This window comes from Nycticebus coucang, chromosome X (genome assembly GCF_027406575.1).
Source record: "Nycticebus coucang isolate mNycCou1 chromosome X, mNycCou1.pri, whole genome shotgun sequence".
Taxonomy (NCBI): Eukaryota; Metazoa; Chordata; class Mammalia; order Primates; family Lorisidae; genus Nycticebus; species Nycticebus coucang.
In genome coordinates, this window is record NC_069804.1 from 82,234,274 (window position 1) to 82,256,035 (window position 21,762).

The 21,762-nt window shown below is 36.4% G+C and overlaps 1 protein-coding gene and 1 pseudogene across 1 annotated transcript; both read right to left on the reverse strand.

Annotated features, from left to right (window-relative positions):
* Window positions 1-5,866: 5,866 nt before the first annotated feature.
* On the reverse strand, window positions 5,867-6,373 carry LOC128577498 (40S ribosomal protein S20-like). The gene has a single exon (XM_053579737.1). It carries the CDS (start codon window positions 6,256-6,258, stop codon window positions 5,899-5,901), a length of 360 nt encoding a protein of 119 aa, XP_053435712.1. The 5' UTR covers window positions 6,259-6,373; the 3' UTR covers window positions 5,867-5,898.
* A 6,311-nt stretch (window positions 6,374-12,684) lies between these two features.
* LOC128577737 (LIM and senescent cell antigen-like-containing domain protein 1) lies at window positions 12,685-13,702 on the reverse strand (annotated as a pseudogene).
* Window positions 13,703-21,762: the final 8,060 nt, after the last annotated feature.

Here is a 21,762-nt window from a genome sequence, read left to right on the forward strand (position 1 = left end):
CTAATTTTATGACAGCACCATGCTGTTTTGCTCACTATAGACTTGTAATATGGTCTGAAGTCTGATAAACTTTCTATTGTCTTTCCATAATAAGGAACGTGAGAAAACACATAACTAATTTTTGAATCACACAGGCGAAATCTTTGCAAGACTCACGTTGTAGGTGTTTTCAGATTGCGGCACTTGAATTGAACCTTTCCTTTGAAGGCTACTGTGCACTCATCTATAGCCACATTTCTTCCTGGTGCATAACGTTCTTTGCATTTATTGTCAATATATGCACAGTCCCTTGAGTTGCCAAATGTCAGATGTCTTCCAGCATTGGAGCAGTACAGGAAAATCATTTTGTCAGATGAGGTCTGACTTAGAATTAGAAAGGGTTAAAAAAGAGAAACTATACCAGGTATCATTACAGACCACAACGGATAAAAGTAGAAATCAATTCCAACAAAAAAATTAATCCCCACACAAAGTCATGGAAACTACAGAGATAGAAAGTCTTATTTATCCTCATTTTTTATTTACATCTCAAATAGTGATTCATTTGACACAACTTTTGTACATGTGGGTGGTTCAGGCCATCACATCTATACTGACAGGTTCTACACAAACTTTCAACTTGCTTGGGAATTGCATAAAATTAAAATACATATAATAGGAACAGTTATATCTTCTAGGAAGGATTTTGAAAGTGATCTGAAAAAGAAGAAACTTCAGGAATGTGAATTAAGAGCCTATATATGTGATATTAAAATGATGCACCTTTCATTTCATAATAAGAGGTTAATGACAATGCTGAGTACATTCTTTGACCCTCAAACACAGTTGATCACTTCTTGTAAGAAGAAACAGCTGTTCAATTTGAAAAACTGACAGTTACTTTAGAGTACACAAATTTCATGGACTGAGTGGACAGAGCTGATCAGTACTGTGGATGTTATGAATTTACAAGGAGATCCTAAAAATAGTGGAAAAAATATTCTTCTGGCTGACGGAAGTTGCAGTTTTGCAAAGCTACATCTTGTATTCATTAGATAAGAAGAAGAGTGGGTGGAGAAAAAGTGCACATACACCTTTCTTACAGGACAATCTCATCATCCAGTGTGTGAGCAATGTGAGGAACAGAAATTCAAGAAAGAGGGAAGGCCATCACATCTTCTGACACTGAAGAAAGACTAAATGAGAAGATGCATTTTATAATGAAAAATGAAAAAAAAAATCATAAAGAATTGCATGGCTTTTACCAGAAGAAATTAGAAAGGTGAAAGGAGAAAAAGTATTTTCTACTGTGAGACACATAAGAGGAAGCCTGAACTTCATCCTGGAGTTTGCTTCGGGAAGAATCACACTCAAAGTTTATAAACAAAAATAAACAAAAACAATTTAATTATTTTATATAACATAAAACAGATAAAATCATGAGGTGAGTTCATATTTTCTTTTCTTTTAAAACTGTAGGATAATTACAAGGAATACACCAACCTTTTCCCTATCCAAAATAAATATGAACTAGGGCATGTGGAACTGGCAGCAATATTGGATTGGAAAGGATTAAGTTGTTGAGGCTTGCTTTATGAACTAGGATGTGAACAATCCTGGGGAATGATCCATGAGCTGATGAGAAGAAAGTATATTCAGTGGTATTGGGGTGAAATGTTCTGTAGATGTCTGTTAATCCCATTTGTTCTAGAGTTGACTTTGGACTCAAGAGTTCTTTGTTTAATGTCTTCTTGGAGGATCTGTCCAGTTCTGTCAGTGGGGTGTTATGTCTCTGGTTATTACTGTGTTGTTTATCATTTTGTTTAGACCAAGTAGACTTTGTTTTATAAATCCGAGAGTGCCTAAGTTGGGTGCAGAAGTATTTAGGATTGATATGTCTTGTTGAATTATTGACCAATATATAATAACTATCTTTGTCTTTCTTCACTTCAGGTGCTTTAACCTTAATGGTATCTGTGACGAGAATTGCAACTTGTGCTTTCTTTTGGTATCCATTTCCATGACCTGTTTTTTTTCTAGCCTTTCCTCCCCCCCGAATCTTGATGTGTTCTTGAGGGTTATATATGTTTCCTTAAGACAATAAATACTTGGCTTTTTTTTTTTTTATCCAATCAGCCACCCTGTGTCTCTTCAGTGGGGAGTTTAAACCATTCACACTTATTGAGAGAATTGGTAAGTAGGGTTGCTTTCTGTGTGTCCAGTTGTGCATAATTCTTTTGCTTTGTTTCATCACTTGGGACACTGTGGTTGGTACACTGTCAGTTAGTTTCTAGATAGTTTTACTTTGCTTGGAGTCCATTATGTTGGTCTGTGTATAGTACAGTTCTGACTACTTCCAGCAAGGGAGGTATAGTGGTGACAAATTTCCTCAAAGTTTGTTTGTCAGGTAATTATTTGATTTCTCCATTGAATATAAAACTTAATTTTGTAGGATGCAGAATCCTGGTCTGGAAGTTGTACTGCTTGTGAATATTTATGATATTACCCAACTGTCTTCTGGCTTGTAAAGTTTCCACTGAGAAATCAACTATTAACCCGATGGACTTACCCTTGTAGGTCAGGTGCTGGTTGCACCTGGCTGCTTGTAGAAATTGTTCTTTCATTTTTACTTTGGCCAGTTTAATTACAATGCTTCTAGAAGATGCTCTATTTTAATTGAGTCATCTTAGAATTCCATATACATCAAGTAATTGTTTGTCTGGGTCTCTGGTGAAGTTTGGGTGGGATATTTTCAACTATAATATCTTTAACTAGTACCTCCATGCTGTGGGGACTCTCTTCTCCTTCAAGAATACCTGTAATCCGTATTTGTATGCTTTGCATAGTCCTATATCTCTCTAAGAGATATGGCTTTACATGTGTTAAATCAAACAAAGACTATATTTTTGGTATGCTTGCTCCAAGAATTTATCACCTATAGAGCAACACTGTCATCAGAAGCCCATATCAATACAGACTTTACTTCCATTGGGCAAGCTGTTGAGGAAAAGTTAATATGACTAAAATACAAACAGGTGTATTTAACAAATTATTTCTTGAAGATAGAAATCGTAGTCAATATTAGGGCTCTCCTGTGAAACAGAACCAATAGAATGTGTGTCGGCTAAACAATTAATTTATTAATTATATAAAATTATCTTTAATTCATTAATATTAATTAATTATTGAAAGAGATTTATTTTAAGGAATTGGCTTATGTGATTTTGGAGGCCACCAATTCAAATGTTTGCAGTGTAGACTGGCAGGCTGTAGAACTGGGGAAGAGGTACAGTTAGAGTCTACAATGTGCTAGCAGAATTCCTTCTTCCCTGGAGTGGAGAAATCAGTTTTTTTTTTTTCTATAAAGGTCTTCAACTGAATGAATGAGACCCACCCACATTAAAGAAAATATTCTGCCTTACTCAAACTCCATTGGTATGTTAATCTCATTTTAAAAATATATTCACAGAAACTTCTAGGGTAATGTTTGACCAAATATCGAGGTACTGTGGCCTAAACAAGTTGATGTAGAACTAATCATCACATAGTCATATCTATTGTATCACAGTTGAATATTCACAGAAACTTCTAGGGTAATGTTTGACCAAATATCTGGGTACTGTGGCCTAGCCAAGTTGACGTAGTACAAATCACCACATAGTCATATGTATTGTATCACAGTTGGTGGAAATTTTCTTTGTACTAACAATTGCTATGTATATGTGTGTATGCTCATTAAAATAAAGAAACCATCAGTGACTGACCCCCGGCACTTTCCAAAAGAGATAGATTTACTGTAGGATGTCTGACAGTAGAGAGGAAACCATTAATAAGCTGACACAAAGGCTGGGTGCAGTGGCTTACGACTGTAATCCTAGCACTCTGGGAGGCCAAGGTGGGTGGATTTCCCTGAGTGCAGAGGTTTGAGACCAGCTTGAGCTAGAGCCAGAGCCAGAGCCAGAGCGAGACCCCGTCTCTACCAAAAAAAAAGCCAGGCATTGTGGTGGAAGCCTGTAGTCCCAGCTACTTGGCAGGCTGAGGCAAAAGAATCACTTAAGCCCAAGAGTTGGACATTGCTGTGAACTATGATGCCATGGCACTCTACTGAGGGCCAGAAAGTGAGACTCTGTCTCAATAAAAAAATAAATAATAAATAAATAAGTAAAAGAAAAAAAATAACCTGACACAAAAAGGGAAACTATATCCTGTAAGAATCTCGTAGTACAAATGCTTGTCTCAAGCCAGCAGTGAAATATTTAAGAGATGAAGAATAAACCATATGTTCCACCAATACCTAAATCTCTTATTGTTTATCACTTGCTAATGGTGACTATATTTGATTCATTCTCTTCTATACTCACAGAAGACTTTCTGTGATTAATTTATTTATGCCTCACAGTATTTCCCAGTGTGTGCCAGCATTAGATATTATTCTGTTTCACAGACGAGGCCAGAGCAAAGGGAAAGATTAATCAAACACCCTAATGTTGAAATAAATAGGGTCTGGTATAGTGACCCTCGTTCTCTGTAAATTACTCTTGTGTTTCTTTTGTGAGTTTCGTTATGATGCAATATTCTTCTATAGCCAATGAGAAACAAGCATATTGGAACCATAGCACCTCAGAAATGCTAAGGAAGTGGAGGTCTCACCAGGCATCTCTGAGGAGAAGGGTGTGGGGTAAGCATGAAAACAACATAATTATTTCAAAATTTATTGAAGGGGTACTTAGACACCCAGATTCCTTCTATAACCCACCCAAACATACAACTGCTCCTCCCTGAACCCAGAAGAATGTGGTACATTCACCTTCTGAACAGATTTGTTTTTGAAAGTGATGGATTTGAGTATGCTTGGCAGAGAGAATGGCAAAAGTGAAACATTATCCAAGGGGATTAGGTGAAATTCCAAACTCTGAGCATTGACCAGCTCAGCTCAAATAGTCCTCTCAGTTGCCAGAGAGCTCACAGGCATCTAGTGCCCTATAAAAGGATGTCTGTTTTGTTCATTCAGTCTTGTCAACCTGTCTGATCTTCTGTAAAGCCCTTGGGGTCAGTAACTGACTGTCTGAATAGCATGTCACCAAAATTAGTTTAAATTGAAGATGATCCAGAAGTATTTTCAGATCTTGGTAGGACTGATTCAGAGAGTTAACTATTATAGTCAGCAGCCTATGCATCTCAAATGGCCCCTTTAAACTATAAACCCTGTAAGGGGGCAAAAAGAATCTTGATACGTTTTGGATACACCTTGATATGTTCTGGGGGGAATCAACAGGTCAATATTACGAAAGTAGTGATTTCATGAATTCTGTCCTTCCTTTTCAATTTTTCTTAGACCCATACAAGAGATAAGTAAAAGGTTAGCTGGTTGTGCCCACTAATCAGCATGACTAATGATGGCAAAGCCACTTGTAAGGAATCTTTGCCCCACCTGAGAGCCCAGACTCTAGATTAGATAGGGTTTTCCAAGGGACGTGCTATACTCACATTCATGGTTGTCATGGTTACCTAATTGCTAACAGGCATAACATGAGAAAGCCACTGTTTGAAAATTGGAAATACTGATTGTGTTAACTTTTTTATATTCCCTTGTGATTTCTACAGCATTTTCTTCTCTTCCAACACCTGGAATACATGGTATTTTATCACAAAAGAGGCTTGATTTTATGGGAGGAGGGTAAATAACTGATTTTTACTTGAAAAGAACTTCATAAATAATTTTTATTTTATATGTGCATTAAGAGCTCAGTGTATAAAGTCTTAACTAAGCAACATACACACTGAAGAAACACAGGCAATGGAGGAGAGAGTTAATAGTGGTATTATTGAATATTACAATTCAGGTGATTTTTACTTGCTTATCTACAGTTTTCCTTTAGTATAAAAGCAACTTGTCATCAATTTATTAAAACAGTTGATTTAAGCATCTGCAATGGTGACTTTAACCTCAACTCCTGGCTCAATACTGATGGAGGTAATCTGCTTAACAATCTCAGAAGGGCTGTGCAGGTCAATGAGTCGCTTTTGGATTTTCATCTGGAAGCGATCCCAAGTCTTAGAACCTTCACCACAAGGAGATTTTCTTGCAGTGATTCTCAAAGTCTTGGTATGCATCCGAACTGGTCTTTTCACTTTAAGATTCTTCTCCTTTGCGCCTCTGATCAAGTCAGCACACACCTTTTCCAGGGACTTTACCTTGCGGCTGGTGAGAGTAATTCTAATTCGGTGAATCGCCACCTCTGGCTCCACAGGTGTTTTCCTGGTATCATTAAAAGCCATGGCTGCAGCGCGGCTTCCTGACCGACTTGTTCCTCAGCGAGAGCGAAGAGCGGTGAGTCAGGAGCAGAAGCGAGCACAGCGCGCCTCCGCCGAACCTGCGACCGCGTCTTCCTTGAAAAGCCCTTTAGTATATGTTGTGTTTTAACAAAGATTAGCCTCATTAATAACCAAGAGATGGTAATTTTGTATAAAATTGGAAAATATAGAAAATGTGCTTACAATAAAAATCACCTCACTTCAGCTATCAGAGATGTGAAAATTTCATTTCTCCCTTTTGTTAAAATTTTTAAGTTTAAATAGAAAGACAGATCTTGTATTCAGCCCCCTCAACATACAGCCAACATGATTTGTTGTAAGATATTTGTATGCATTCTTCTCACTGTTGTATATCTATATAAACTGAGGTTTTATTTTATTATATTTTACTTATTAAAGATTAATATGAGGGTACAAATGATTAGGTCACATTGGTTGCATTTGTTTGGTAAAGTCAAAGTTGTAGTTGAGCCCTTTACCTAGGGGGTGTGTTGTATACACTTACGTTGTGCCCATGAGTTGAAAGATTACCAAGTGAAGCTCTTCCCTTCTCCTATTTTCTTCCTCCCGCTTCCCACCACTGGAATTTAATTGTATTTTTCTCTCATATGAGGATATGGTTGTTGAGCTATTGGTTTCATATGACTAGTGTGGACATTGGATATTTTATTTTCCATTCTTGCCATATTTTAACAAGAAGAAGGTTCTTGAATTCCATCCAGGTAAGCACAAAAGATGTAAAGTCTCCATATTCTTATTGCTGAATTCCGTGGTAAACATATACCACTGTTTACTAATCCATTCATGACTTGATGGGCACTTGGATTGATTCCACATCTTGGTGACTGTGAATTGAGCTACAATAAACATTCTACTGCAAATGTCCTTATGGTAAAATGATTTTTTTCCATTCTGGGTAGATAAATAGTAATAAGATTGTGGGATCAACTGGAAGAGCTAAAGCTCTTTGAGAATTTTCTATACTTCTTTCTTTTTCTTTTAAATATCATTATAAACATTTATTAAGCACCAAGAGTATACTGCAATGGTTGCTATATAAAAACATAATATTGATATAGTATCCCTGCCATTGAGCTTACAATCTAAAATGAAATACAGGAAGAATACTATAAGCCTACCTCAACATTTTCTTAACTTAGAAATGGCTATTTTAGCAAATAGAGGAGGCAAAGTAACTTATTATTTCAGGTATAATGTTAATAAGGCTTTGAATATGATACAAATAATGTTTTACTTGCACCATTTCCCCAATTATATTAGGCTTGCTAAGAGTACTTAGAAATTTGGTAACAATGACTTACTTCAAACTGCCTTGTAGAACTTTGAAACTAAGAGATGTTTGCAGCCTAAGTTTTCCAGCAGTCAGGGCAAGCCCCATGAAAAATACCATGAATCAGACAGGGTTTATTTTTATGTCACTTAAAACTTTTCAACTTCTTTCTTCTTGTCCACATGTGAGGGCTCCAATGATACCTTTATCAAGGAAGAAAGTACTAGATAAACTATCCCAAAGTACTAGAGGCGGAACAAGTAGACCTTCCAAAAAAGATGTTAAGAGAAGACTGAGAAAAGACAATGGGGAAACCTACAGTAACAGTAAGTGCCTGGCTATATATATAAGTGCAATCAGTCCAGTTCAGGCCTTCATGCATCTTCAACTTATGAAGAACGTATGCAAATTCTTGCTTTTCTGCTCTGTATATAGGGTGTAGGGTATATAAGAATTTAGCATCAAGACTTTGAATTGCAAACCTTGTCCTATTTTGCTTCTATTTATAGCATAATATTTAATAAATACTTCCATGGTTTTCACTGCTAGTCACAGATTAGCTGACAAAGGCACACTGAAAGGATTTTGACTCTCTGTCAAATGCAAAGATTAAACTATTGTGCGCATACGGTCAAACTATATATTGATTATTTTCAATCATTTATGATAATTCTTTTGACTGTAAGAGAACATTAAGAAATTATTGGTTTTAAGTTATTTTTTTTGTTGTTGTTGGGGATTCATTGAGGGTACAATAAGCCAGTTACACTGATTGCAATTGTTAGGTAAAGTCCCTCTTGCAATCATGTCTTGCCCCCATAAAGTGTGACACACACTAAGGCTCCATCCCTCTTTCTGCTTCCCCCCCCCCCGGTTTTAAGTTATTTAAACTGAACTTATTCCATAAAGTGCATGCACAAAATCTTTATTTATTTATTTTTATTAAATCAATAGCTGTGTACATTGATATGATCATGGGGCATGATACACTAGCTTCACAGACCATTTGACACACTTTGAAAGTGCACAAAATTTTTAAAAATGCACTATACACTTATTTTAATGGCAGAGTGGTAGCATCCTGAGGTATTATTAATGGCAAAACCATTTCAGCAATTTTTGGAAAAATCAATAATTTTCCCCCAAAAGTCCATCTCAGCAACTTCCTTTTTAGATAACAGTAGCAGTAACATTTAAAAAATGTTTGTAAGGCTTGTTTTACATAACAAATTTATCCAGAAAGAATGGTCCAGAAACTTCAGAATAAAACTTTATAAAAATAAAATAATAATTTTAACCTAAAATTGACACTAAAACACCCCCTTCCAACTTAAAGATGAAATTTAATACCTCCTAAACCTAGTAAATAAAGTCTAATTAAGTATAAGATTTTAAATGAAAAACCTGAAACACTGTCAACAGTATTCTTCAATAGGTCTCAGAAAAAAAAAGAAAAACAAACTTTTTAAAATTTAATTACAGCTATGGTAAATGAATTAGGTTTACCAATCTCAGTCAATGCGCTTATCTTTGGTTGGTATTGTATGAAATGGCTAGAATTCATGATTAAAATATGTATTTTCTAAAGCAAAGCAAGTTTGATTATGCATAAAGCATAGATATTAGCATGGTTGTAAAGACAGTATGACCAACATACACATTCACTTTTTGAAGTGATACATTCCAAGCTACACGCAATTTAATTTCATGTCATATTCTAAGACTATATGTTTGACAGTAAGCTTGGAAGCATAATTGCTGCAACATATTAAAAATACTTCATTTTTCTGATATTGTAAAGTATACCATATTTTCAAATACCTGGTATAAATTTTTTTGCAAGAAATTTTAAAAGACATACTATCAGCTAGCTATAACTACTGTGTTAAGTTATCACATAAAGGAAGAATTTGAAAGGACAGCAAAATATAAAACTAAGCATAATAATTATTGCATTAAAAAATAATGTGCCGGAGTGCAGGATACACTGCAGTGTATATACTCTCTGCAGTGTATCCTGAAAACACTTATTCCTTGTCTTAGTAATAATGTGTGTGTATTTATTCATTTTATAACTAAAAGTTTGAGAAACTACATACTACTAAGATTGTGTAAGATTTGTTTTTCTTGGTTATTATTCTTTCATATATTCTCCCCCAATGGCACTTAGAAGTACTTTTCTTTTGAATACAAAGTAAATTAATGTTTATGCTGTTTTTATACTTGAGTCATTTAAAAGCTGACTCCTTTGATTTTAAAAAGTTACATTTAATTTGGGGGGCTTTAATTAAGATTTAACATTTGGCCATGTATTTTTTGGCATATAGCCTACAAACTGATAAGGGTTAATTAATATAGGCAAATCTTGATTTCCTCTGTGTTAGGAGATATATTTGTTAGCCATTTGGCTGTCTTCTTTGGAGAAGGTTCTGTTCAAGTCTCTTGTCCATTGATATATGGGATTGTTGGCTTTTTTCGTGTGGAAAAATTGAGTTCTTTGTAGTAGTTCCTAGTTATCAAGCTTTTGTCTGATTCAAAATATGCTAATATCCTTTCCCATTGTGTGGGTTGTCTATTTGCTTTGGTTATTGTCTCCTTAGCTGTACAGAAGTTTTTCAGTGTAATTAAGTCCCATTTATTTATTTTTGTTGTTGTTGCAATTGCCACGGCAGTCTTCTTCATGAAAGTCTTTCTCCAGGCCAATATCTTTTTTTCCTATGCTTTCTTTGAGAGTTTTTATTGTTTCATGCCTTAAATTTAAGTCCTTTATCCATCTCGAATCAATTTTTGTCAGTGGAGAAAGGTGTGGGTCCAATTTCAGTCTTTTACATATGGATATCCAGTTCTCCCAGCACCATTTATTGAATAGGGAGTCTTTCCTCCAAGGTATGATCTTGTTTGGTTTATTGAAAATTAGGTGGTTGTAAGATGTTAGTTTCATTTCCTGGTTTTCTATTTGATTCCAAATGTGTATGTCTCTATTTTTGTGCCAGTTCCATACTGTCTTGAGTACTATGGCTCTGTAGTACAGCCTAAATTCTGGTATGGTGATGCCCCCAGATTTGTTTTTATGACTAAGAACTGCCTTAGCTATGCGGGGTTTTTTTCTGGTTCTATACAAAATACAGAATCATTTTTTCCAAATCTTGAAAGTATGATGTTGGTATCTTAATAGGGATGGCAATGAATAGGTAGATTGCTTGGGGAAGTATAGAACATTTAACAATGTTGATTCTTCCCAGCCATGATCATGGTATGTTCTTCCATTTGTTAATATCCTCTGCTATTTCCTTTCTTAGGATTTCATAATTTTCTTTATAGATTTCCTTCACCTCCTTCGTTAGGTATATTCCTAGGTATTTCATTTTTTTTGAAGCTATGGTGAAGGGAGTTGTGTCCTTAATTAGCATCTCATCTTAATGGTTATTGGTGCATACAAAGACTACTGACTTGTGAACATTGATTTTATATCCTGAGACATTACTGTAGTTTTTGATGACTTCCAGGAGTCTTGTGGTTGAGTCTTTGGAATTTTCTAAGTATAAGATCATGTCATCAGCAAAAAGGGAAAGTTTGACCTCCTCTGCTCCCATTTGGATGCCCTTTATTTCCTTGTCTTGCCTAATTGTATTGGCTAGAAATTCCAGCACTATGTTGAATAGTAATGGTGACAGAGGACAACCTTGTCTGTTTCCAGTTCTGAGAGGAAAAGCTTTCAGTTTTACTCCATTCAGTAAAATTTTAGCCGTGGGGTTGTCATAGATAGCTTCAAACAATTTCAGAAATGTGCCACCTATGCCTATACTCTTCGGTGTACTCTTCTAATTAGAAAAGGATGCTGGATTTTATTGAATGCTTTTTATGCATCTATTCAGAGGATCACATGGTCTTTGTTTTTGCTTCTGTTAATAGGGTGGATAACGTTTACGGACTTGCATCTGTTAAGCCAGCCTTGCAACCCTGGGATGAAACCTACTTGATCATGATGTAGGACTTTTTAAACAATAAGCTGTAATCTATTGGCTAGGATTTTTGTTGAGAATTTTTGCATCTGTATTTATTAGTGAAATTGGTCTGAAATTCTCCTTTTTATTTGGGTCTTTTCCTGGTTTTGGTATCAGGGTGATGTTTGCTTCGTAGAACATGTTGGGGAAGATTCCTTCATCCTCAATTTTTTGGAATAATTTATTCAGTATAGGAATAAGCTCTTCCTTGAAGGTTTGAAATGCTCATCATCATTAATTATTAGAGAAATGCAAATCAAAACCACTCTGAGATACCATCTAACCCCAGCGAGAGTGGCCCACATCACAAAATCTCAAAACTGCAGATGCTGGCATGGATGTGGAGATAAGGGAACAATTTTAGACTGCTGGTGGGACTGCAAACTAATACAACCTTTTTGGAATGAAGTATGGAGAACCCTCAAAGAACTCAAGCTAGACCTCCCATTTGATCCTGCAATCCTATTACTGGACATCTACTCAGAAGGAAAAAAAAATACTTTTGTCATAAGGACACTGCACTAGACTGTTTCTTGCAGCTCAATTTACAATTTCCAAAATGTGGAAACAGCCCAAACGCCCACCAACCCTGGAATGGATTAGCAAGCTGTGGTATATGTACATCATGGAATTCTATTCCACCATTTTAAAAAATGGCACTTTACAGCCTTTGTATTAACCTAGATGGAAGTGGAACACATTATTCTTAGTAAAGCATCACAAGAATGGAGAAGCATGAATCCTATGTACTCAATTTTGATATGAGGACAATTAATGACACAGTGGGTGTGGGGGAAGGGGAGAGCAGAGAGAGAGAAGGAGGGAGGGGTATGGGGTCTTGGTGTGTGCCACACCTTTTGGGGGCAAGACATTATTGTAAGAGGGACTTTACCTAACAAATGCAATCAGTGTAACCTGGTTTCTTGTACCCTCAATGAATCCCCATAAATAAATTTAAAAAAAAAGCAAAAAGGAGATGAAAAAATCTATATGTTCTCTTAGCTGTGAACTGCTTTGAGATACAGCTATTATAAATAAAGGTGGATCAAATGAAATTTCTTGTTTTTGTGAAGACAAGGGAAAAAATCAAGGAAGTTATTTCCTTCCTAAGGTCTCATCTAGTTTCTTAAGTCTTTTCTTCTGCTCCAAAGGAAATTTCTCATAGCACTTCTTACAAACTGGCTTCCCACTTGTCAAACTCCACAAATTTATTCTTGAGTGTTAACTTAGTGTTGCAGGTAGAACTGGCGAAGCAGTTCGCACACCAGGGCTTGTTAAGAGCAGAGACCTCATCACCTTCTGTAACATTTTTGTGGTTGAAACAAACATCGCTGAATAGCTAATTATTGTGGGTTTCACAATATGCCAGGCCTTTCCTCTCGTAATAGCGATGTCCAAGAAATGGTTTTTCACACTTGGCACAAACAAAATGCTCCACATGCCACTTCTTGTCCATTGCATTGGCCACATGACCCTCCATAGACCGATGGCAAGCACCATAAATGGGGACTCCCATTTTATCACGGCATGGCAGGCAGTACAGCTCCCCTTTCAGCTCCCGGGCATAAGCCATCAGCTCCTTCCCACAGTTGGCAGAGTCAAAATGGTCTATATAGAAAGGGTCATTTTTGAACATCAGAGGTTGCTCGTCAATGATGGCATGACACTTCTGGCAAATGTAATTCCCAAGGCCTCTGGCTTTCTCACAATTATGACAAGGGTGACACAGGTGTTTCCCAGCATTCTTGACAAACCCAATATCAGCCAGAACTGCCTGACAGAGGCCACAGAGAAAGCAGTCAGGATGCCAATTGTTGTTCATTCCTTTGATAACTCGGCCAATGATGAATCCAACACACTGATGACAACAAGGAGCAAAGAGCATCTGAAAGTCATGCTCACAGTATTTTCTTCCTTCAAACTCATAGAAGAGTCCATCTAGGAACTGCTGGAAGCACTGCATGCACATGAAGCACTGCTCGTGGTACAACTCTCCAGTACTATTCACGATCTTCTCAGCGGGTGCAAAGCCTTCTTTGCAGCATTCACAAGTGGTGCTGGCCAGGACATTGGCCATGTTGCTGTCTGTCATTCCGGCCACCACAACTAGCATCTCTCCTCAGTCCGACGCCACTGTTTTTCACTACATGGGCTCCCCATGCCACTCCAGCCATGTCCTCCTCCGTGGCCTCCATACTTCTTTCCATAGAGATTGTATTACTTTGCAATCCCACCAGAATTGTAAAAGTATTTATTCCCTTCTCTCCACATCCATGCCAGAATCTACAGCTTAGTGACTTTGTAATGTGGGTTATTATCATTGAGGCTAGGTGATATCTCAGAGTGGTCTAGATTTTCACTTCTCTGATGATTATGGACAATGAGCATTTTTTCATGTGGTTTTTAGTTATGCATCTATATTCTTCAGAGAAGGTTTTGCTCATGTCTCTTGCCCAGTGATAGATGAGGTTTTTTTTTTGTGTGTGTGTGTGTATATGTGTGTTTATTGGTTAGTTTGAGTTCTCTGTAAGTTCTAGTTATCAGCCCTTTGTCAAATTCATAACATGTAAATATGTTCTCTCATTCTGAAGGTTGGATGTCTGCTTTAGTTGTTATACCCTTCCCTGTGCAGAAGCTTTTTAGTTTGTTCAATTCCCATTTGTTTATTTTTGGTGTTGCTGCAATTATGAAGGGGATCTTCATAATTTTTTTTCCCCAGGCTGATATCACCAAGAGTCTACCCTACACATTCTTCTAGAATTTTAACCATTTGGTGCCTTAAATATAAACTTTTATCTAGCAAAGTCAATTTTTGTATTTGGGTCCAGTTTCAGTCTTCTACTACATGTGGCTAACCAGTTATCCCAGCATCATTAATTAAATAGGTATTATTTTCCCCAGTATATGTTTTTGTTTGGTTTATCAAAGATCAGATGGTAATATGTGGCTGGGTTTGTCTCTAGATTCTCTATTCTATTCCATAGATTTATACTTCTATTATTATGCAAGTATCATGCTTTTTGGATCACTAGAAACTTGTAATATAACCTAAAGTATGTATGTGATGCCTGAAAAAACTCAGATTTTAATTATTAAATAATATTTTGATCATGCTGCAAATGCAGGTTCATATCATGGTTTGGGGAACTCACTTAGATTTTTCAAAAACAAACAGCTATTACAAAACTATTCACTGAAATAACATCTACTACCCTCAGATTGGAAGTGTTTTATTTACTATTTTACTTATACTTGTGTGTCTTTGCTGCTGTTTGTTGTATTTTGCTTCTATTCATATATTGTGTGCAAAGATTAATGTATGCTTACATATGAGAGTATAACTATGGTAACCCAATTTTTCTTATAACTAGTTGAAAGGGCTATATGACATGATGCTGTTTTATGCATGGTACTGTAGTTTGTTTTAAGTTGAGCCTGGAAACCCCTATTGATGTTGACTCTCATCTTGTGTCAAGTAGACTCATTATTACACTGTATTCCTTTTCATTTATTTATTTTTATTTTATGTAGCTCAAATACAACATAGGATGTAAAATTTAGTGACAGGAAAAACACATGGGATTAAAGAAGAAGTGATGGCTTTCTTAATTAGTGTCATGTGTTTCAGGAGCTGGAGGGAAAGGACATCCACGCAATTCATGGAACTCCAAGGTATACAATTATAGATTAAAACAAGGGAACAGAAAACAACACTGATTAAGCTTAGCTCTGTCTCTTTTAAGATACTATATTTATTATTTTATTAATGATTTTTTTTTTATTTTATGTTGTGTGACCTGGGTTTTTCAGTTGCCTACTTATTCTGACAGTAGATAATGAAAACAGAATAGTGCTCCATTCCCTCTCTTTAACTTGGTTTGTTGGAGAAAAATGACATACCAGTAGTGTTCTAATGCAAGGTGAATTTTGAGTTCAGGCTAAACATGTTTCTAAATTGTGAAGAGTCACTGTGTGGACAGAAAGGAATGAAATAGTCACAGGCCTACAAAAATAAAGGACAGCATTAGCAGTGCCATTATAATCACTTTCCAGGAGACAACTTAAGTGTATCAGAGATTAGCAGCTGAACCAGATAAGACTGAAAAGTAAAGAAGGATTCATATAGAGGAGATCTGGTGTATGAAACATATTACAAATGAATCAGAAAATAAAGGATATTTATTAAGCCCAGAAAAAGAAAACAGAATAGTCAATTGATAAAGGAATAAATTCACTAAATCTATGGAAAATGTTCTACCTCCTAATCACATAAGGCATGTAAATGGGGTGGCGCCTGTGGCTCAAGGAGTAGGGCGCCAGTCCCATATGCCAGAGGTGGTAGGTTCAAACCTAGCCCCGGCCAAAAACCAAAAAAAAAAAAAAAAAAATGCATGTAAATGAATACAATAATAGGAAACAGCCTTTTGGCTTTCACAGTCACAGACTGCCTTACAGTAAGCACTTAATAAACATTTGTTGACAGATGACAAGAAGGGGTATCTAAATCTGCTAGTGGCATCTTAGATTATTCAAAGAGTTTCAGAATGCCTAGCTAAATATTCTCTCTAATGATGGCTTTTTTTATCATTACATGGTTCAGTTTGTTGGGAAAGACCTGAAAATTGTTAGAAAAAGGAGTTTTTATTTTAATAAAGACAAATAGAGAAATTGATGCTTTTACTTGTCAGATAAGATCTGTGCTAATGGAAATGCTATGAAGGATTTTCCTATTAAGAGTATAGAAATAGTATGAAGATATTGAATGAAATAATTAGATTATCACTTAGGAAATTAGACTCAATCAGCACACCTACTTCCCGGATATTGTCTTCAAAGACAAATCCCAAATGAAAGTAACTGAGGCTCAAACAGGGTTGAGAAAGCTCTCCTAGTTCAAAGACCTGGTGGTGGTGATGGGAATGGGTAGGGAGGGGACATATCTACTTATCTTAATTCCAATCACAGACTTCATGAAACATAGACTAGGCCATGTACGCATATTGAGGCATCTCTGAGGGAAGGATTCCAGGAGTGTTCCCCAGAGCTAGATGAAGAAACAAATGATAGGGATGTGTAGGGCCTATTAAAGTGAGGATATTTTATTTCTTTCTGCAGGCTACCAATGGCCCGGATGAGGAACCTGTGGCCTTTGTGGTTTTGATTGATATTATACAGAGCCACTATGAAGACAATGGTTTGCCAAGCCAACCTGCTACTGCCCAGGAGTCCTGGAAGACCCCATGTAGAAGAATTCTGAATTGTGTCACAAAATGTTTTGGGTGAGAGCTATGCTTCAATATCTGACTCTGATTTCTTCTTTCCAAATAAACTAGGAGAATACCTAGGTCTGGCTCCAAGGGTTTTCAAGAACCAGCTGACACTCTGTTTTACTTTGTAGGAAAAATATAATACACAGATAAATTCCATAGCCTGAGACAAGGTATAGTGTAAACACATCCATGATTGGGTACAAAGCCACCCCCATTTCCCTCTTTTCTTTTGTTCTTCAGTAGATTGTTTCTTAATCAATTTTGGAATACTTACATTTATAGTGCCCATCAACACAGGTGGCAACCTCAAGTGGGATAGGGATTGTTAGGGTTGGTGGAGATTGGAGATTTACCAGAGAGGATCACCACTATTTAGTCCTAGAGGTGATAACTCCATCATTGAGTGGTCAATTCTGCTGTTCCTGAGTCACTGATGAATAGGACTAGGACTATGACCTGTAGACAGTGATTTCTTTTTCCATAGATATCAGCTGTCACCCTAAGAAGAACCATTCCATATGATAGTGGGTAAGGAACAATATCTCTATTTCTAACCCTCAGCTCTGTAGCTATGCCAACATCTCATATAGTAGGAAGATGAGCAATGTATGAGGAGATGTCAGGAGGAAAACCATCACTGCATCCTCAAGAAAGGCCTTAAAATCCTTATTATTGATAGGCTTATCAAAGATCAAATGACAATCAGTGACTGGGTTCATCTTTTGGTTCTATAGTCTGTTCCATACATTTATTTCTCTATTTTTGTGCCTGTAGCATGCTGTTTTGATTACTATAGATTTATAGTGTATCCTGAAGTCTGATAGTGTGATTCTTCCTAATTTGTTTTTATTTCTGAGTAATGCCTTGGCTATTCAAGGTTTTTTTCTGATTCCATATAAAACAAAATACTATCTTTTTCCAGATCTTGAAAGTATGACAATAGCACTTTAATAGGGATTGCATTAAATTTGTATATTGCTTTGGCTAATATGGACATTTTAACAATGTTGATTCTTCCAAGCCATGAGCATGGTATGCTTTTTCATTTGTAAACATCTGCACCTACTTTTTTGATATTTGATAAGCCTATCAAAAACATAAACTGGGGGAAAGAATCTCTATTTAACAAATGGTGCTGGGTCAATTGGCTAACGAGCTATAGAAGACTGAAACTGGACCCTTACCTTTCACCGTTAACAAAAATTGATTCTCACTGTATAAAAAATTTAAACTCAAGACATGAAACTATAAAGATACTTGGAGAGAGTTCAGGGGGAAACACTTAAAGAAATTGCCCTGGGAAAATATTTTATGAGGCTGACCCCCCTGGCAATTGAAGCAACACCAAAAATATATTACTGGGATCTGATCAAACTAAAAAGCTTCTGCACAGCCAAGAACATAGTAAATAAAGAAAGCAGACAGCCCTCAGAATTGGAGAAGATATTTTCAGGTCATGTTTCTGACAAAGGTTTGATAACTAGAGTCCACAGAGAACTCTAAAAAGAAAAGGATAAGTGATCTTTTCATTGTGGGAAAGAGACTTGAACAGAAACTTCTCTGAAGAAGAAGGTGGCATGGCCTACAAACACTTGAAAAAATGCTCACCATCCTTAACCATCAGAGAAATGTAAATCAAAACCACTTTGAAATATAATCTAACTCCAGTAAGATTAGCCCACATCACAAAATATGAAAACTACAGATGTTAGCATGGATGTAGAGAGAAGGAACACTTCTACACTGCTGGTGGGAATGCAAGCTAATGTGTCCCTTTTGGAAATAATTTTGGAGAACACTTAGGGATCTAAAAGTAGACCTGCTGTTCGATCCTGCAATTCCTCTAATAGATATATATCCAGATGACCAAAAACCATTTTACAACAAAGATATTTGCACCAGAATTTTTATTGTTGCCCAATTCATAATTGCCAAGTCATGGAAGCAGCCCAATTACCATTGACCCATGAATGGATTAACAAATTGTGGTATATGTATACCTTGGAATGTTATGCAGCCATAAAAAATATGGAGACTTTACATCTTTTATGTTTATATGGATGGAGCTAGAACATAGTTTTCTTAGTAAAGTATCTCAAGAATCAAAGAAAAAGTATCCAATATGCTCAGTACTATTATGAAACCAATATATAATCACTTACACATTCATATGAATGATAAAAACACAACTATAGCCCAGAATGAAGGATGGAAGAGGAGGGTGAGTGGAGGGGATGGGGGAGCCTTGGTAGAGGGAGGGCATTTGGTAGGACCTCACCTATTGTGCATAATGCAAGGGTACATGTCAAATCTATTAAGAGTAGAGTATAAATGTCTTAACAAATGATTAAGTGAGGTGAAAGCTATGATAACCAGTGTGATGTAAGCATTCCAAATTGTATATAAAATCAGCACATTGTACCCCATAAATGCATTCATGAACACAGTTATTATTTAATAAAAAATCCTTATTATTATAACCAATTCACTATTATCATCACTCCACCCTCAAACAGAGTCCCATAAACACACACATTTTTCACACATTTTTCATTTCCTCAATACCTTTGATAGCTATTGAAGCAATAGATTCCAAAACAGGGTTTAGAGAATAATTGACCCCAAATATCACATGCCTGTAAGAGGCTCATAGAGATTTTGTTTTAGGAATTTTCAAAATATGCCAGAGTGAACATGTTATTATTTACTAGATAATATTATTTTAAAAATTTAACAACAATTTGAAGTCTAGGTAAGTATTGCTACTTATAAAAACTCTTTTATCTAAGCATGTTTCTTTTACTCTCCCCAATAAAGTAAAGAAGCCAAAAACAGATGCCACGATAAGCCACTTGTACATACAATTTTGTAAATGAGTGATGGTTATTCACAATTTGGAGAACAAAGAAGAACTATTCGAAAAGTCAGATGAAATCCAACAAAACTCTCTGATGAACAATTATTAGGCACCACACAGAATTTTTTATGAAATTGTACTGATGAATTCAATCAATAGATAGCAAAACATACCTTTAATACACAAACTTTTTGATAAAATAGAAGATGGAACACATATAGTTCATCTTATGAGGCTAGAAGTACCTTGACATCAAAATTGACAAAAACATTAAAAGAAACTAAAACTACAGATCAATACCATTCATCAGCATAGATGCAAATCCCATGATAAAATATTATCAAATTTAATCTGACATTATATTAAAAAGGTAGTACATTGTGAACAAGTAAAGTTTAATTCTGAATACAAGATTGGTTTGAAATTCAAAATTAATTGAAATTGAAAACTTTAGCTCCATGAAGGACTATGTGTTGAAAGGCTGGGGGAAAAGATTTGCAATGCACACGTATGACACAGGACTAATGTCTAAAACATACTGTATTTTAATAAGAAAAAAACTTCATAAGTTAGGATTAAAAAATAATAAAACCGCAGTTTAAAAATGAGCAAAATACATGAAAAGAAATTTTAAAAAGAGGATGTACAGGTGGCAAGAGAGCAAGTGATAAGATATTCAACTTTGAGGGGCTCAAAGATGGCGTCTTAGAGCCAACTTCTCATCAGCTGTTCTCAGTAATGTTGGGGAGAAGAGGAAGAAGCCTCCTCCATCTGGACCATCTCATCCAGTAACAGTGTTGTGAAGACATAGAATGACAGTATAGGATACTAGGAGTGAAAAAGATAAGAATGGAGATTGGACATGTGGAAAGCAGGTTTGGGGGAGCATGGTAATGTAGGGATAGAGCCTACAGGTAGAATCCCTGGGGGGTGAGGACACCAAAGAATCTTTTCAACCCCCACAGTCCTCAAGGACTGTATGAATTCCAGGCAGATCATTCCCTCTAGGCAGATGGTATGATGTAAAAAATAGGAAATAGAGACCCATAGACTGTTGGAGGTACAAAACAGGCCCTTTTGCAGAGGGCTGGGAAGCATGGATTGCCTATGGTTTCTTTAAGATGGAGCTGGTGGCTTGTGGCTGGGCACTTCCCAACATGATATGCAGGCCAATTTGTGCATGGAGTCTGCTCATCAGGAAAACGACCTGCCTGGTGCTTCCCTGCCTCACTTCAATAAGTCACAGGGGTGGAGCAGAGATTACTGAGGCCCTGAGTCAGCTGAAACCTGTCGGGGCCCAGCTTGGAATGGCTTTTCAAGGAATGACCAAGAAGTTGGCTTTAGTTTTGCCTCCCAAGCAAAAGCAGCCATCATTAGTCTGATCCCACAATGCCGTCGTCCAGATGGCAAAGCTTCCACCTTCCACATGGACCACCTTTCAATGTCTGGGAACCATTTACATGACTGAGGCATGTTCTATGCCTCAAAAAATTCATGTAGCATCCTCCTAGCCACAAAACTGGGTAGCAATGCACTAGAATGGGTAGCACATCTAGAGAACTGCAGCACTCCTACAGGGCTTCAATTCTCATGCAACTACCATACCTAGAATAAAACATAAAATCAGAACAAATTTCCATGGCAAACAGCTTAGAAATATTTGGACCATCACATCCAGAAGCAGTTGTGTCTTTTAATATAATACTGGAGCACCACCTAGAGTTCTTGATAATTTTTTTTTAATTCTCCTAGACACCTAAGTTCATAGTAATTGCAATTAAAATTATTCTTCTTCATCTCTTTTCTTTTGTTATCTTTTGCAGATCACAAAAGAGAATTATAGTGATCATACATATATACATATATATGTTCCTTTTTCACTTTCCTTTAATTTTTATAATATTATTATTATTTTCCCTTTTTTCATTCTCTTCTTCCTGTATCAAAGGGTCATTTCGACCTCAAACAATAGAGGTAATAAATCAAAGGGAATGAGGAAATGACAGAAGTAAGGAAAAGAAGGAAATAAAGAAACTACACATGAGA